The following is a 19,160-nucleotide window of genomic DNA, read 5'->3' as shown; positions in this document are numbered from 1 at the left end:
GAAAGACTTATATATTCCCTGATGTGTGTTCAGCAGCGATATCAAAAAGTAAAGACAGATTCTTCTCAGAAGAAAATTTCTATGGCCTGTGAAATCTAGGAGAAATAAGAGATATTTTTCAAACCACTTTGAAATTAAAAAAAATATATTATTTGTTAAAATTCTGTGTTAGATTAACAAAATTGTTTTAAAAAAAAAAACCCAATATTCATTCTGTTTAAAGGTAACAGTGTTGAAGAATATTAGCGACTTTTAAGTCTTAATTTTCACCAACACATTTCTACACGTATGCCATGACTGTAATGCAGTTAATGCCCAGTCTAACCAGTTTCCAGGTATTTGGGAGTGCAAGTGCAAATATAGGCGTGGGGTTGATTTTGGTTTTTTTCTTTTAGAAATTAAGCCACAGCTTGTCATTGGTAGAAATTTTCTTTATCGTGCAGTGCTCTCGTTAGTTTGTAAGAGTTAAGCAATGTTGAGCTGATGCTTTGGGAAATATGAGGAAATACTGTTGGTTTAATGTACGGTACAGTCTTAAGAGTCTGTCTGGAATGAATACACTCTTGCTCTGTAGGCTTGTTCTTTTGGCTGAGATATGTAATTAAAGTCCCAATCATTTGCAATGCCTTAGCACTAACTGTAAATTGTAAGCCTGTTTACTCCTAATATCCTGAACAAATTTCAAAATATATCATTACAATGTACTTAAACTCCCCAGGTAGCGTCAATTAGACAAGGTATATCTCACTTTCAGACTTAAACTGCAGCCATCTCATTTTTTTTCCTATATTTCATTCTATCAATGCAGTGATGTCTTGCCATAAACATTGAGTTCGAGTCCTGTAATGTTAAAAGGGCCCTAACAATTGCACGAACAGTCTAGAATTATATAAATATAGCCTTTAGATCAATGTACATTGCATTTACTACTCAAGTGTGTTTGCCTAGACCATCTTTTCATTGAACATCCAAAGCTCAGTTAAGCTGGAATTCATTCCGAGTTCAGAAATAAGCACGGAGATGTGGGCCCAGGCACTGCTGAAGTGAGCCTTCCAGAATGCGACACTGCACGCCAAGTTCCTTAGTACAGTGTTAAGCGACTTATTTTAGCAGCAAGTACACCTGAGAATGCTTACAGACATGGCAAGAGTACACTGTGCTCCCAGCAACTCCTAAAATTGTGTTTTAAGAGCAATTGGACTTGCTCAAGAGACCTAATAGAAATTGTAGGAAATAACTGATTGCTATTTCAATTTTTCTCTAACTAACGGGGTCTTTTTGCAAGTAACAATGGCTGTGGAATCAGCCTCTCTCACATTTTTTCCCACTTAGAAAAGGGAAATTAATGTTTTCATGCATGTTTAAACATAGGACCTGTCACCAGTGCTGGCAGATGAAGCAAGCGCTAGATTGACTAGGTTCACGCTGGCCCAACCACTCAGAGAGCGACAAGAGTCCAAACCAGTTCTCCCTCCTGACCTCTCCCCTGGACTGCCATTAAGAGTGCTTTGCAGGGTCGCACTCCTTCCAGCAGCAACTGGACCGACATTCGAGTGGTACTGAAATCTACAGGCTGAATCCATTAGAACAAAGGCATTACTTGGGGGCATCATGTATGTCTTGTTACGGTGTGTAGAATTCATATTTCTTAGCAGGGAAATTGCGCTGTTTGTGATGATAAGGTTGCGCACTCAAGTACATTTAATTCAAAAACCTTTATGTAGTGTATTGAGTTGTTTGTCTACTTTTAAAAAAATCATTTTTCTATGTTATACCCTACATTTAATTTTTTGTCATAGCTTTTGAATCTTCAGTGCGAAGAATGCAAGCTGAGTGATGTTCTGGAGGGGGTCTGGGGGCTTCTCAGTATGTGCTAATCAAAGCAAAAAAAAAAATCAGAAAAGCCAGATTCTGAACAGGAAGAGAAATACTTCAATTTTCTTTTAAAATAAAGCTTCCTTCGCGTATTCTTCTCCCACATCCAGCATCTAAGAGCAAAATCTACAGATTCGGGACTCAGGCAGACTGTTCTTAGCAGGCAATGGAAATAAACAGCTGGAAAACTGACCTTGTCAAATGTTTGCTTGATGCATGTACCTCCATTTCATTACTTTTGTATTCATTTAGCTCTTTCCGAATTGCTGCCTAGGAATTGAAAATAGAAGAAGGTTAACAAAAAATTTTGTATTTATAAGCATTGTAGAATACTGGACTTGCAGTTCTAAAGTAGAAATAATAGGTATTGGGCATAGCAAAGCAGACTGTGCCAGTAGAGATGCTGAATATTTAGGTTATATGGATTGGTGATATGATACTTCTTATCATTCATTACTGATTGCTGACAGGGTCACTTCTGTCCAGAAGCAATTCTGACAGGAGAATAAAACGACAGTGCTTACTGTCTTACATTTAATAAGATGCCAGTTAAAATTTATTAAAGATTAAGAGAAGTTGCTGAGAAATTGATCAGCTGGTCAACTGACTTTTATGGAATTTCAATGCGTGTCATTTTTTTAATAAAAATCAGACTGTTTGCCTTATCACAACTTGCAAACACCAGTCCAGACTGTGTTATCACCTGTATCCATAGGATTGCAGTCATAAGTGAAGAAAAATGTTCTCTTCTGGTGCTTAATATAATGAAATTCAAGACTATAAAAGTGAGAGCATTCTTTTGTTTAAACGGCAACTGCGAGTGAACTGGAACGTGCTGGTGCTTTCACAGATTCTTATATATTTGGCACTTTGTAGTTCAACCACCTAAAATTATGAGGCTTGTACCCATGTTCATGTTTTACATCAGAGATTTGGCTTATTAAAAGAAAAATGAGGAAAAATAACTCCGAGTTTTTCAGTCCCAAATGCAATGGTCAAACTCCTGACCCTGAAGTCCTGATGTATGCCACCAGTATATGACATTGAACTCTGTCACTTTCTTTTTGGCTTATAAACCTGCCTAGTTAACAATATAAAAACAGTAAAACTAGGAAAAGCCTGATTTTAATACATACCCAGTACATACAAGGAAAATACAAAATCATTATTCCATTGATTAATATATAGTAGCTTATTCACCATTTTAGTGAGCTCAGGAGAACAGCTACTGTAGTAGAAATACATTGTGGCTTTTCTATAGGAGTCCTCTAAAACCACTTGTTCCACTTTTTACTGGGGAGACACTGGAATGGAGGATGAAGTGTTTGATCTCCACACCTCAGAACAAAGCAGTAAGCGATGGTCCTGTATTTGCCCTTTTACCCAGTAATTATCTCCGCATCCCTACTCGTTCTGCTTGCTGCAGCCCTGAAACTTTAAAACTTATTCAGCAACTGTTCTAGCTGGAATCACGCTGAACTATTTTTCTTACTACTCGAGCACCTAAATGTGAAAGCTTAATTAGGATGTAAATCAGCTACGTGGCAGGTATGTGATGGAACAAAAACGAGTGTTTGTTTATGCTCGTGAAAATGTGGAATCAAGTGACTCCTTGAGCATTCGTAGGAAACAGGAAAGGAAATATTTGCATGTTTAGAAACATAGTGGAGGATATTTGCATGTTTGGGACAAAACTTCCAGTCTGAGGGTAAATGTTGGTACTGCATTGGCTGGAAATGTTTTTGAGTTGCAGCTCTAAAGCATTAAGAAAGATTGTATCCACCTTTTTGGTTTTTTCCTATCAGTTGATGGGCTGGGTAGAAGCCTTTATGGTACTAAATAGGCATTTTTATAAGTAGCATTTTTTATTACAGTGTATGCATTAGTCCGTGTGGTTTCAGCATAAAAAATAATGGTAACATTTACAGAGATTAAATGTCCCAGAGGTTAAACGTCTTTGCAGAATGTGACGTATCATTATAGACAAAGCAAGTAGAAAGCAGTAATACGTCGTTTTAATTATGTCAGTACCTTATCTGCTGCTGATAGTCTTGTCCACGGTTTATCTGCTCGCCTGTCGTAGTCCTGTGCTTTTGCCACTTCCACATAATCACTGAATCGAATCAGGATTTTTCTGTCTCTTAGTTCATCAACCGTAGGTCTCTGGTTAAGCTGTATTAAATAGTTTTGTAAAATAAAACCAGTGTTAATAGCAAACATATCAATAAAATGTGCAACATTTTCTGCTTCCCATCTTAGCTTGGTGTGCATTTATGTATATGGAAAAAAAAAAAGAACCCTTGGAAATTCCAGGGAAATATTCAATCATTCAGAGGATTGTTAGGAGAGTAATAATGGTTTAAATGGAGTTGTGTGCTAGAGCACAGTAGCTTTATAATGGACAAAAGAGGAAAATATTTTAACCTGGATATTGATAACATGCATTTACAATATGTAAAGGAATCATAATGAATTTATTATGATCTAAGTATGATATCGTATGCTGTAGGGGTCTTCTACTCCAATCAGCGGCGGATTGTCTGTGCAAGGTTTTCAGGACCGGACCCATTGTAAGGATTTCAATTTGGCTTTAACAAGTTATCGGCATATTTGGCTTTTAACTCCAGTAGGGATTCCTAGGAACAGAACAACGACAAGATCTAGTTCTGATTCTGAGAATACCTTAAATGCAAAGAGAAAATTTATTGTGGGAGCACACCTGGTGCTCAGCTGGGAGTCCTCTCTGCTACTGATTGCTACAAAGAATGAAGTAGTCCTCTTCTAGCAATATAGTTGCAAAATATGCAGCGTGCAAGCAAATATCCATTTTCTGATTTAAAGTTTATATGTAAATATTCTACTAAGTCTCATATAACTGAGATGAGGTAGATATTTTTATCATTCGTATTACTAGATACCACCATCTTAGACAGTGCTGAGGAGGATGTATATTAAGGGAGGTTTTGTGTAATAATGCCTTTATGACTGGTTGATGTTACATTAGCTTTGCTAAATTTCTAAAAACTAATAGAAGGTATTGCAAGATTTTACCTTTCTTGTCAGTCTCTGTTTGATTTCCCTTCTTTCTTCCTGTTCTGTTTGATCATTTCGTTCTGTGGAGAATATAAAAAAAAAGATGACTTTCCTCATGAGGAGGATCGGTAGTTTCCAAAGTTCCAGGCAACAAAAATTAGAGCGTAGAAAAATTAGTAGCTGGTTCTTAGTTGTGTGTTTTGGTAGTTCAGTACATCTCTCTGGTTCTCTATTAGAACATATAGTTACCTCTCTGTAAGGACAACGTACTGGTGCCAATGTCAGCTTTTCCTGTGCTCTAAATTCCAATTCCAAGGAGATTTAATAAAACAACAGCAGTCACACCAACTCTCCAATTGTATAAACTTTAGAAGGAAAATCAAAATATTCCATAGTTAATAATTTTTCATTCTCCACGTTGCTGGAGCCATTCATTGCTGTAGACGCTGAAAAGACTTATTGCAGCAGCTCCGGGGAAACTATGTTCTTTCCTGTATAACCTTATTCTCAGACTACATCTTTAGGTGGCCACGCTGCCACAATAGTTATCTTTGCCTTGCACGCTTTTTTTCTCTGCTATTCAGGATATGCCACTGACATTAGAACCTCTTTATCCTCACAGGGTTTTCTTTCGTAGCGTTTTGTTCTAACCTAAGCCAGCTTGCTTTTGTGTGTTGTGCCTATTAACATTCAGGCCGTGATAACTCCTACACACTGGGTCTAAAAATAGACTAGAGTGCTGTAACACTGTGTGAAATATATCCTTTGCCTTAGGAAACAAGTTAATGGCGTTTCTATTTCTAGTACTATCTGTTACTAAATTAAGGCATGAGCCTATGACCTGAACAAAGCTGAAGACCTAGAGAAAAATGTTTAACCATTCTGGGATTCTCTAGATACTACTGTGAAGCTTATTATACCACTTGCATTAGGTATTCCCAGCGTTAAAGCACACACGTGATTTTTAATATGCCTCAAAAAAACACTAGCACTGCAGATGACTTTCCAAAGTGATATTTTTAGTAATGAAGTATTCTTCTCCCTAATTTTACGCTCATTAGATTACACTGAAATGCAATCATAAGTATCTATTTAAAATAATATAGTAGTGCATAGCTACAACTGGCTATAGTAGAAATGTAAACCAAATGAATCTAAAATGCTATAATGTGCTGTATTACAATTCGGTGGCAAGGCACACAAATTTAAAAGAGAATAGGACAGCTAAAATTAGTGCTGTGTCAGGGATGAGCAGCTATTTACGTCTGGAATGTTTAAAAGGAGAACAGGCTTTAAAAAGTAGAGTGTATTTTAAGACGTAGAGATACCTGCAAGAACTTAGTAATATGCTTCATTCAGTTTTAGTTCATCCCTTTTAGAGTAGATATTCCTATCTACATATTTTTATTACAAGAGAATTTTCTGTGGTGTAGTGCCTTTTTAAGGTATGACTGTGATATGCACTGAGAGAATTCCTGAAGAAAACCCAAAAGTACACATTTCTGATCAAAAAAGGCTTTTCCAAATACACTAAACATGCACAGTGACCCATTTCTATGAGACATCCACTCAGGTTCAGTGCTTATTCCTAGCTTCAAGAAACAAAGGAAATAGTTCTTTTAGAAAAAATAAAACAAGAGTTGATAGGAAATGCTAGCAAGGGCGTTATAAAACTCAGGCGTTATTACAGAGACAAACCAGAGAGGTTTTTCCCATCAACATCACTCTGCCTACGCTTAGATCCATTCATTAGTGAGGGCTGGTTTATTAATCTCAGTAGAGTGACGCTCCCAATTATGAAGTGGCATGTGCAGTACTGTAATTCATTTTGCTGCTCTGTGAGTTATTCAGGGAACTCTTAGCTGTGCGTGACACTAAAACAATTCCTGGTGTTAAGAATGAACCGGGGATTGTACAGTGTGATTTAAGAGATGCTGCCTTCTTGAATGCGAATGTCAGCTTTCATTTGAATACAGGAAGAACACATGTGAACACCTGGGTCGTGATTTTAGTTCATATGCTTTCTATATGCGTTGTGGTAAACCAGCAGTGTTTCTATAGTTCAAGTGAAGGACTTAGAAGATCAACAAAATTGTAAGAAAGTGTTGGCTTTAAGCTGGCTTTTTAAGTATTGCTTTTATCTCAGAAACATCTCCCTAAGGGAGATAAGAAGTCACTTTTTTTAATCTTACCGAGATCTGTTTTAAAATAATGTAGCAGTTGCACTTAGGCACTTGCAATATGCTTCTCCTTTTGACAGAGTTGTACAAATGTGAATTATTAGTCCTTAAAACAGCTTTGGGGGTAGCATTGCTTCCGTTAGCAGTACGTATTATGAACATCAAAGATGTTAGGGAACTTACGACGCAACTGTACAAACCCTTACAACCTGGAGGAGGTTGTAGTGATTTTACTGAAGGGCATTTATACCGCTACAGCTTTGCATGTCAGACCCAATCCAGGTGGTTTTCAAGTCCATAACAAGAATGTCGATATCCCTATTAATAAAAGGAGACTTTACTAATTTCCAAATTCACTCAAAACTGAGGCTAGAGTTGTTGCATCTGTCCAGCCTTTTAAGATTACAACTGACCCAGCTAAGTGATGACCTTAGCTCTTTACAAGATACCTAGCTTTTTATATAATGGAAGAGGTAAATAAAACAGAAGTGGTTCTGATCTCCGCTGAACCTGTATAAAGCCTGAGCAACTGAACTGAAGTCAATAAATTTGCTCATGCTGGGAGCTCTTTAAATGAGATACAAATCTAGACCAGTATGTTTAGCTGGCATTCAGGAAATATCTTTAATTCTGCTTTATCTTCTTTCTGCTTTATCTTCCTCTAAGCTCATTATATGAATGTATTGAAACTTTTTTATTATTAAAGCTGGTCAGTTTAACCCAGATTAAGGATGTAACCAGCACACTTCAAAACGTAAACATAAAGGAACAGATTTTTTTTCAGCAGAGATCAGCTCTTCCTTAGCCAGGAAAAAACCCAAAGAAACAGATTTTCAGAGATCTTGGGCGTTGACTCTTGAAAATCTGGCCCCACATATTTCAGAATCTTGGGTTACTGCTTTTTCTTGTCTCTTGTGGTAGATGACAGAACATGTGAAGTTAGGCCAAGTTCATCCATTCACATTTGCAAAGAATGTTTCCTTTTTCTCATTTAGCTATGCACAGGTTAGATACATCTAATTTTACCGTATGCAATATATGCATTGGAACAGTACTGAAAATACCGATAAATATAAGTTGACTGTGGAATTCCTTTGTGTTAAAACTGAAATTAAATCCCCAATAACTTCAATGGCAAGAGCGTAAGGTTTTTTCTATGAACTACTAAGAAAGTTCTGAGACATTAAATTTTAGGTAACAAAATGCAGGTAACTTTTTTCCTAGCGAATTACAATCACATTAATAATTAAATATGAATTAAATAGCATAGGCAGCATTGCCTGTATGACATACACTTATGTGGCTTTATGTTTTATGCTTGTTTAATGAGCAACAAACTATTGTTCACATCATTCTGGTGGTTGTCTTTCAACGCTAAATAGACCACGAAAATAACAGAAGCAATACACTTTCCCTTCAAGCAGATGGCCTCCCGCTTTCTCCTGTCTGAGACCCATAATGGAGACAATTTCAAAGCTCTCTCTCACCTTCCCCTAACTTAGAGGATTCCCAGCACTTGTAAGGAAAGGGATTATGTTCATCACTTGTTTGATCCCCGGGTCAGAACACCAATCTTTAGGAAAAGAGTTGCAAGTTTCTGCCTTGAGTTTATTTGAGAGATGTTGAGAACATTCGCCTGCGGCAGCATCTGTAACAGGCCTGGAACCGTCCCTCTAATAACTCTAGTATCCCAGAATGATCTTTCTTTGACTTGTCTTTGGGAAGGTCTCTAATGATATGAACAAATGTACTTGCTAGGAGAATCACACCTCTGCAAGGATGCTTTCTCCATTCCACTTTAGCCTTGGTGGCATTCAGTGTACAGTTTGCCATGACAGTCCACATGTTGAAAAATGTCAGTCCAATTCTCATTGCACTGTGTGACACTAAGATTGTATTCCCCTCTTGGACATCCATAACAGTGTAATCAGAATGAAAATTATTTGAAAGCCTAAATTTGAACAAGTCATTCTTTTCTGTACTAAATTGCATGCCTTTATCAAGTTGTAAATTCTGATTCCTGCAGTATTTGAAACCCAGGACATGAAAAAATTAAAACTTTTAGGTACAGAAAATAATCCCAGTGAATGAATTTGTCTATTTAAAAATAATATGTTCTAGAAATGCAATCACTGGTTTCAACAACACACACAAAATACTTTAGGAAAAAAATACTCACGTTTAAGTATGTTTCTTCTTTCTAGCTCCTCAACAGCAGGTCTTTGGCTGAGTCGCCTGCGGAAAAACACCAAAATCACATTTTGTACCATGCCTGTTCTTTGGAAAGTCTGCCGTATTCTGAGTTCTGGTTGGTGTTTTCCTCAGGGAGGGGACTACAAAATCCCTCTCCAGGACTCAGGAAGAAAAAAATACAAGACTCCTGGCACCAGAATGCTTTTTTGTATTATTTTTCCCGAATGTCAGCAATGCAGGTAGAAGTTCTCCTCTAGTTTGCTGTGCTGTCAGGGAAACGCTTCCTCAGAACGTGCATCCTTTTCACCATACTTTCCAGTCAGTCAGTTGGAACCAGTGCTCTCCAACAGTTAAATTCACTCTTGAGGGGGTATTTAAGGTGGTTATCAAATGAGTTTCACAGTGATCTTCTGTAGCTATCGCTGCCTCTACCTTTTAATCTCACGTAGCGGCGGGCTTCCTTTTTTCTAGTAACACCAGTGGTGCATCCTGACAAAATGCAGACTTGCCAGAAATAAAGCTTTCCTGTGGTTTCCCGACTACACATCTAACGGACCAATCCAGCAGCTCTCCTCCTGCCTGCTGAATAAAATTCATGTGCTGCTCACAGCCTCATGCTGTCTGAACGGAGTGTCTTATGCAGTTTCACCTCCCCTTTTCAGTAGTGCTGCTTCAGGATTGAGTCTTCGAATCATATGATCAGTGCCATAGCGATTTTATTCTGCATACTAAATGAGACTTCCCCACGAGACACTGCTAATATCTGCAGAGAATCTCAGGTAATTGAACCCCTCCCCTAGGCAGACACACACACACACTGCATTTGCTAGCTTTCAAGTAACGATCCAGCAAGCAGATCGGAAAGAGTTTATGCTGCTTTCTGGCCTGCGTTCTGGCAACGTTAAGGATTCTCATCGTTTCCTCTCCAGCAGATGTTGCCAAGCCAGAGATGAAGTTACAGGGACAAAGAAATACTCAGAGCAGGGACCACACTGCAAACCACTGCTGCAGTAGTTATCCCTCTACTGTGTACAGGAAATAAAGGAATGGTTATACAGTGATGCTATAACAAGATCTACATTTTATCAAATATACAAGAGATGAAAAAATGAAGTAACTGTTAACAGACTGTAAAAGAACCGGTAAAAGTATTGATTCTAATTTCTCCTTGTTTTGTAAGCCTTATCAAATATACCTTCAAAATCATTCACATGTTATCAGACCAACAGCCCAAAATATGAATGCAACTCCTTATCGTTTTTTAATTAATTTCCCTGAGATCACTGGGAAAGCCCTCATCTTTGGCAACAGGAAGGCATCACAACTACTATACCAGATTAACACCAACAGAAAACTTAGATGATGAGCTCTTGCGCTTAGAAACACCTACAGCCTAACTCTCGTTCTTCCTACCTACATTTTGTATCACCTAAGGTTTTTCTCCTGGTCTCTGGATTTCTTTTTGGAATAATGACTCGGATACTCCAGCAGTGGAAGTTGCAATAATCCAAACTGAAACAGGAATGATGCTGAAATGCCCTACTAAAGGCTTTAAACATGTATTTTTAACTCCTGTTACCTTGGACCCCTCCCTCCTCACTCATTCGTCTCAGAAATGATACAACTCTGGCTAGGTTTTATTTGAAAGAGATTAATGTGCATTTTATAATATAAATCAGGGAAGAATGACTTACTCGGAGAGCTTATCTGCAAATGAAAGGTCCACCTGACCTGCTGCTCACATGCCTCTCTCTCAAGCCATTCTTAATTACAGCCCTTCCATGCGAGATTTATAGATCCTCCCAGAATCTGCACATTAGATTTCAGAGGCCCCTTTTAAACTGGGGGATTAAAAGCCTAACAGAAATGACTAAAGCAGTATGAGAATGCATATGCATATGAATGCTCTGTATATTTTTTTTTATATATAGTTCTAATATGTACGATGGTTAATTATTTAAAACCCTATTTCCCTTTTGGCTTTGATAAATACATGGTAGGTGCCCAGAGATGACAACGTATTTGTGCACTCCCTCAGCTTTACCCACAACAGAAGGAAAAGGTGCAGATATACACAGGCATATATATGCACGAGAGGGCGTTGTGGTTTTTTTCCTGAGTTTTTCAGAGATATGGACCACACTTCCAAGCTTTTTGTCATAGTCATGAATCTAGATGTGGACTTCTCTTCAAACTAAAATTCTAACAGGATTTCAGGAAGCTGGGGATAGAGTGAAAACACCAAATACAGCGAGAGCCATGATCAAACAATGAGAAGTGGCAACAATACTGACATTGTTGCTACCAGGGCATAGGGACTATTGTTTATTATTTTTTCTGTTCAGGAGAAGCCTCTCTCTGCCCAGAAACCTCTTTTGTTTGCTTCCTCCGCTGCGAGAGCTGTGCTGCATGGTGGCTGGGCTCCGGGCGCAGGGGAAACGGCACCCGGGCCAGTGAAGGTGAAGGGCTCCAGATGCCTCCACCAAGGGCTGCTGATTGTAACGAGGGGAAGCAGCAGTGAGCCCGGCCCAGCCGGGCGAGCGAGGGCCGGGGGGGCCACGCGTCTCTGCTGAGCTGCGCTGGAGTAAATCAGGAGGTGAGAGGCCCTTTCTGCAGGAGGGTCTCTTCTACGTCTGGAGAGGAGTGTGCTTGCTCGTGGAGTGCACTGCCTTGCCTGATCGTCCATCATAGCAAGAAACTAGTTGCTGCCGCGGGTATTTACTGTGCAAGCAGAGCCTGTCCTGCCTGAGTTGTTCAGCTGCTTTTGGAGGATGGAGGTGGGCGCTTCATCCCTCCATGGGGGTCTAAGCAGCCCCAGCCCCACTTTGTTTCCTCAGAAGGGGACTCGCAGTCCCCCTAGATACCACCGACTTCCCTCAAAACTTGCCTGCAGCCAGGCTCAGAGCAAGATAAGGACAAACACATTTCTGAGGGCCCCTGTCAGGTCAGCGGCTCAGCGTAGTGCAGGGGAAGCTGCAGGTTACCCCTGTCAAAAATGCATGTCCCTCTTGAAGGGAGCTTTTAAGTACAAAACTGTTTCAGGTGAGTTTGTGCCTCTGCCTGGGTGAGCTGTTCTCTGGGCACCACGGGGCTCTGTGTGCTCTCCTGAACAACAAGTGCTCTATTTTGGGTATTTATTTCATATTTTTCTCTGAAGCTGTTAAAATATGAAATCCTGCCTCTAAGAACCAGAGAACACCCCCTGCGCATTGAGCTCAGGGTGTTTCCTCAGAAGGCGGCTGCCCGGCCCTGTGGAGAGGCAGTGCCATGGCCTCAAACACCACCATGCCTCAGGGAAACGGCAGCCGTCTCTCCTCACGTTGTTGTTGGGGAGTGCAGGCCAGGAAGCAGGGACTGAGAGACTAAGGCTCTAGAGAGGGGATGCTCAAATCTCCTATGTTTAAAGGAAACAAACTCCAGCTGAATAACGATTATCAGCAGACTGCATCGCAGCAGGGGAGGCAGCGTGTGATCCTGGAGGATGAAGCAGGCACCTGCCATGACGGAGCCTTAGTGAAGGCCAAAAACTGAACCCTCAGTAGACTGTGGATGATCTCCACAAGCTTTGCACAGAGAGGACTTTGCATTACAGAGCCACAGGCCATTTTGAAGCAAAGCGGAGTCCTGGCTCGTTTCCTGTGGGTTCAGCAAAGTACCTGCACCTGAGTGTAGGTGGTTGTAGGGCTCCACCCTGGGGCCAGCCTATGGCCAGCCTGGGTGCTATGCTGCTCTGCAGCTCTGGTTGTAAGAGCCATTTGAAGGTCTGAGGTGGGCATGAGACTCCGGCACTGCTGCTATGTGGACATGGATGTGTGAGTCTTGCATTTTCTGTTGTTTTTTCACCTGGGGACTCATAGCCCCACATGGGACTCACCTCAGCGAGGTGACTGTAAGCTCCGCTGGGAGCACTAAGGTAGTGCACCACTTCTGTTGTGTTGCAGTAATAGCTTTTTTTCAGTTGATTTAAATTTAGATATCTATTTCTTGCTTTTGGGAAAAGCATCCAATTAATGCTGTTGTGTTCTTGGGCAATGTTAAAATCTAGGTTTGTGTATTTTTGTGCTGTCTGCTGAGGCAGGAGTGCTCCCTCTGAGCACCTCTGCAGGGCCAGCCATTTTTGGAAGGGTCTTGAAACTTTCTTGAAAACTCTTAAGTAACTTGCAGGCAAGTCCTATCTCTGCCCAGATCCCCCATGGTATAAATGCACGGACTGTCATTGATATTGCTATTGTCTCATGTTAAGGGTATGCACTCCAGGAATTTGCTTCCCCGTTAGCTTAAACCAAGGGATGCCAAGAGCAAAGTAAGCGAAGCTGAACCTGCAGCGTCTCAGTTGAGGCAACTGCAGCTGCCTCAGGGAAACCAAGCAGAACTGGAGGCACCAATGTCGCTTCCCTCTAAATGATGTTTGGACACAGTTCAGACAGAGTTTGCTGCACATGTGTCAGTGATGCTCCAAGTCTGGAGAGAGACCAAAAGCTGAGTATTTTATCATAATGCTAAAGCAGTCACCATAAGTTGGGGGAGGGGCGACACACAACACTACACAGACAGCTGTTTCTTAAGTTCAGTAAAATAACAAAGTTTATGTGTTATTGTTGCTCTGTGCAAAGCGAGCATAAACCTTCAAGCACCAGGTGTTCTTCAGCTCTTTGAAGTTTGGGGAGTGTTCCTGGGGTATTTTCAGATTACCTTTAGAATGTTTTCTCCAGTAATTTGGGCTCGGAAAGATAACTGGATAAATTTATGTATTCCCATCTCTCAGAAGCCAAAGACCTGGTCTGCTCCCACATCCTCTGCAGTGTTACTTCTGAGGGTGAGAGGAGCAGGTCATTGAAGGTTAGCTCAGTTGCCTGTGGTTCTCCCTGAGAACACCCTGCAGGTACGGCCATGTGCGCTCTTGGTCTCAAAGTACCATGGGTGCTGAGAGTCTGCACGTGGCCTCAAGATACTTGTTTTCTCCATGCAATGTGCACATGGGAATCCTGTGACGTTCATGAGTGCTCCGTGCTGGCTCTGAGGGGCAGTAAATCTATGCCTGTCTGGCTGTTTCCCTTGACGGTACACGTGTGGTGTATAATTGTAGCAAAACAGGCTGCCCAGGGTGATATCGAGCACTGCCCCTGCCAGCCCCATGGGTGGGGAAGTCTCTGTTGGCTGGTCTGGTGGAATGGGCTGCAGCTGTCGGCCACAAGAGTCCAGCTTGAGGTCCTGTTAACTAACATGTTCAACACATGCACAAGGACAGACGCTAGAGTCTACTAATTGCTTGTCCCCTCTGGAGCCAGGTCACATGTTCCTGAGCCCAGCGACCCTCACATGTGCCTGTGACTGCTGATCAATAGATCAATATTTATTTCACGCAGATTGTCCCCTTCACATTCAAGGGAATTAATGTCTTGGGACCAGCATTACACCAGGGTTGATGGTATTGGACTGTTACAGGTGGCTCTGAATCCTCAGCAGTCTGAGGATTTGCGGGTCACTAGGATCCCAGGGTCTGCTATCAGATGGGCAATGCATCAATATGTCCCACAAGCAGCAGATACTGCCACGTTCTCTGTCCTCATAGTTAACCTTAGCAGTGTCTGCTTTGTCCATTGTGGGAACTGCATCTCAGCAAAGCCACAGCAAGCTGTGGGCTTACAGGTATGGGCACTGAATAGCTGATGAGAGACAAATTTGGAACAGGTACAGCCCACCTGTATGCGTATGGGGCTATGCTGACTTCTCACACCTTGGACAGTCCTTCCTTTCTAGCTCATCTTACCAGTCTGCAGTCTCACCTGCCTGGCAGACCCTAGCAAGTGTTCAGCAGAATCCAGTGCAAAAAAGCTCACGTTCTTGGTTTGTGGGGTTTCTTATCTGTCCCCAAAATCTGTTCCTTTGTTTACCAAATACATTTTTGCAAAGAGTCTGTTGCACGGCATCTGTATGTATGATTGTCATAAAACTGTATTTCTTTCGGATTTGTAGCTGAAGCCAAAAGACTTGGCTTTGGAATCCTTTTTCTTCCTTAGTTAGATCCATGTGATTCTGATAATCTTCTACAAAGGGAGGGGTAGACTGGGTAGACTTGGACACGTGCATGTGCCCGTGGACTCTGGACTGACAAGCGAGCAATCAATCCAGCTTTCAGTAAGTGAGCTGTAGCCAGCAGCAATTGCATTGATTGTCTCTTGTGACAGGTAGTTTTGCAGATAGAGTTGGGAAGTGGGGGGGTGGGGAGGATCCCTCTCACAGGGGAGCTCCAGCCCAGGCAAAGGAAGGAGAAATGGGAGTGCCCTGTGCTGGCTCCTCATAAAGCAGCTTGTGCCTGCTTGTGCCGTCAGGAGGGAAAGGCTCTGCCTCTTAAATTGGCATCTCTATTACCAGAACATTGTGTTCAATTCAACAAGGTTGTAATTCTCATCCTTCCTATAAGTAGCTGTGAAGAGGATGTGTGCCAGGGCTTTGAGTCACCCACACACTGCACTATGGCAGTGCAGTACTGCTTGCAATGTACAATTATGGGTAGTAGTAAATCCTTGGTAGGAGGGACTTGCCTTTTACAGTCTGTACAGAATTAGAAGGCAGACACTGAGACACAAATTTGTTTTTACCCCAAGGTAATTCTGGAGCATGTAAAAAGTGGTAGCTGTGTGATGTGCCAGCGTTTCCCATAACAGGATGAGTAGTTGCTGCAATTCTCTGATAATAGGAGGCTGAAGAGCAGTATGAAAAGGGTGAGTTGGTATGGCAGATTCTGGAAGTTGCATGCAAAAACATTACTGCTTTAAAATTGCCCCATATTTGTGTCTGTGTTCCTTTATAAACTATTTTTTGCACCCAAATAAGAAAACTACCTTTGAGTGTCCACTAGAAGATACTGGATAAATGCAGAGGCCGTATATGTTGCCTTAATTACATATCTTATTAATTTGTTTGGCCTTTAGTTCTGTCTGGATTTTCAAGGCTGCAAATCAGCAAGAGTTCAGTTAATTATGTTGTCACTCATCTCCCAGGCAATTACAGTTGTCCATCATTGTAATTTCTGTGATAGAAGCCCTGCAAGGAGGAGTTCAGATTTCAGTTGGAATAAAAACTACATACTTGCCCAGCGTGACCCTTGTGCCATAACCCACTGTCCCTGAACGACCTACATCCTTGTGACAGGTTTGCTATTGCATAGTGTTACTTAGTGATAAGCACTGTGTGGGCTGAAATACACCAACAGAGCCAGTATCTAATTATGTGAGAGGATTCAGATGGAGAAGGCTTTACGGTAATCACAGTTTTCACCACCTGTGAAAGCCCCGCTGCATTTGACCTTTGGTTTCCTAGTTTTCTCAATGTGTGAGGAAGAAAGGCCAGACACAGCTGGAGAGCAGAGCCTGTCTCTCAGTTCAAAGGCCTGCTGCAAAGTTCAGTGGAGACGCTGAGTTTCCTTCCATCACCTTCAGGAGGCTTTTGCTTTCATACCTCTCTCGCCATGCAGTTAAGGACTCTTGGACAATGTTGTGGCACGTTCCAGGACCGATGTAACATAAGGGTTTTCATTTCCAGTTGAGCTATTAGTTCATATACAAAACTAACATGCCTACATTAGGGTGTAAATGTAATAGCTGCTTATTTCAGAACAGGGGCTTTTTTCTCTCCCTTCCATCTGCTCCCCCACCCTATGGTTTAACAGAGCTGCTAGATAGTGGATCTGTCCTGTTTGTAATAGGTATTTAGTCATTAGGGTGACAAAAGTACAACTGATTATTTAGCCAAAGACATGCTCCGAGTTTGTAGTTCGATGTTTCTTTTGGTAGCAATGTCAGCGTAAGCAGCACTACCGCTTGCTCTTGCTTCTGCTTTGCCTTGCAGCTGGGCAAGGAACTGGTTTGAGGAATACATTCAAGCTAAAAATAGGTCAGCAATAAAAACGGCTGAGAACACGCTCTTCAAGTAACAGTGCAAGTGGTGCAGACCCCTAGTGCAGCTCCTCCGCTGAAGGTTGATGCGGGCTCAAGGCTGCGTATTAGAGTATGTTGAAGGGTCTTCCAACTGAAACCACATGCTGGTTATGATCTAGGTCACACTGTGCAGGTCACTGAAAATGGTGAATAATGTTTCACTGCAAAGCAATGAACATTCTTTTTTTTTTTTCTTTCTCTGAAGCAGGAGTAAAGCTCTGGAGCCCTGTGTTCCCACAGGAAAAAAAAAAAGTGACATTACATATCTCAGAATTGGGCAAATTGAGAACATTGTGGGTTTGATGCTTCAGTACAAGCAAACAAAAGGAATTAAATAAATCCCAGGATTTTAGTTCTAGCCCATTATGCATGTATTACCATTATATTATTTTAAATAAAGACATCTGCCACTGCTGAAGTGATACTAAAATCAACTCTGATAGCAACTGCTTGAGCAACAGTAGGGAGTCTGCGAGTCAATCACTAGTAGACCAGAAGCAAATCTTAGCCCAGTGGTGGGGACTGCCACTTTACTGAGGCTTTCCAAAACTCCTAGTGGAACAGCTGCATACTCCTGGGTGCTTACTGGGTAATGATATGTACGAAAAGGAAAAAGAAAAAAAAGAAGTTAGGTTTTAACTCCACTGTATAAATGATGCCTAATACAATGCTTGTTCTTGATCTCCTCTAGGGAGACTGAGGCTGGGTTGCCAGCCACCCTTGAGCCCTGTAAGAGATGAAGTGCCTGTAGGCTCATGACTCAACTTCTGGGCAGCCAGGAACGCAATTTCAGCCACCACAGTCAGAGGGAACAGGGACAGGAGGACAGAAAGACATGTCAGTTTAGACTGTAGCACTAGCTACGTTTCAGAGTCCATCAAACAGAGATACTGTACATGGATGGCAGTGTCCCAAAATATCCTGAATTCAGCCAGGATGCTCACTGTTGCACAGCTAGCATTAAGATCCTGCAATACCATCCACTTAACCTATAAACAGGTGCCCCTACCAACAGATGCCACTGCAATGTACAGCTGTGGGATTTGGGTCACTGGAAGAAACCACAGCTGGATTTGCAGAGAGCAGACAAAGAAATATTGGTATGTATAGCTTGTCAGCCTGCCTCTGCTGACTATATATAAATTCTCCTCCACCCCCTCATTTAATGCAAAATGATTTGAGAATGGCCATTCTTTGCCATGGGTACAAGCTGCTGAGAATTTCCCCATGCAATGTGAGCTCTGGAGAATATACTTCTCTGTTCCCTGTAACCTGTATTTGTATATAAAGGACCCTTTGGCAATCTGCAAAGTCTGTGAAGTGACAAGTAAACATCTGCAGGCATATTTGCCATTGCAAGGTGTTGCATAAAGGAACAGCAAGGATTTACCCCAGAGCTGGTGGTATCAAGCTGCGTGAGCCTACTGACCCAGCAGCTTCAAACCCGAACAGGTGAGGGCATGCCATTGCACTTTTCAAACTGGTTGTAGTGTCAGGCTTTACACCAGGGGATAGCTTTCTTAATCACTTAAGTAAATCAAGGAGAATGCAGCGCTCTCTTGGCTTTGTGTAATCCCTAAAGAAAAAACTAAATGATAGTGATTCCTGAAGTTGCAAATGCTTCTGGGATAGACAGTCCCTGCTGGGACCATATGTACGACTGCACACCTGCTGTCCGATTGCAGGAATCTCTCTGGGAACACTCTCCCTGGCAACGCAAGTACTTTCTAGTTCTCTCCCATCACTCACCCACACAGCATCTCCAAAAGGATGGGATATCCCTGCCTTCAGAAAGCTTATCACCATCTGTTGTACTATTTTCTGTTTCTCTCATGCACCCTATTGTTAGCCCAGCGTTTTTCAGCACAGAGCTAGACCAACAGCTTGCTCTCGTGCTGTCATTAACCAAGGCTGGCCCGGGCCACACAGCCTTTGCCCA

General features: G+C 41.7%; 1 protein-coding gene across 1 annotated transcript in view; it reads right to left on the bottom strand.

Moving 5' to 3' along the window:
• Positions 1-33: 33 nt before the first annotated feature.
• Positions 34-19,160, bottom strand: part of PHACTR3 (phosphatase and actin regulator 3) — a 55,533-nt gene continuing 36,406 nt past the window's right edge. The window contains exons 8-12 of the mRNA XM_009326789.1: positions 9,268-9,323; positions 4,927-4,988; positions 3,907-4,047; positions 2,069-2,145; positions 34-95 (exon numbers count right to left, since the gene is read on the bottom strand). Of these exons, the coding sequence (XP_009325064.1) occupies positions 80-95; positions 2,069-2,145; positions 3,907-4,047; positions 4,927-4,988; positions 9,268-9,323 (352 nt within the window). The 3' untranslated portion in view covers positions 34-79. The remainder of the gene's footprint in view (positions 96-2,068; positions 2,146-3,906; positions 4,048-4,926; positions 4,989-9,267; positions 9,324-19,160) is intronic.

Source organism: Pygoscelis adeliae, unplaced genomic scaffold, assembly GCF_000699105.1.
Source record: "Pygoscelis adeliae isolate BGI_AS28 unplaced genomic scaffold, ASM69910v1 Scaffold286, whole genome shotgun sequence".
NCBI lineage: Eukaryota > Metazoa > Chordata > Aves > Sphenisciformes > Spheniscidae > Pygoscelis > Pygoscelis adeliae.
Note: the sequence above shows the minus strand (reverse complement) of the source record. Positions and strands in the feature narration are given on the sequence as shown.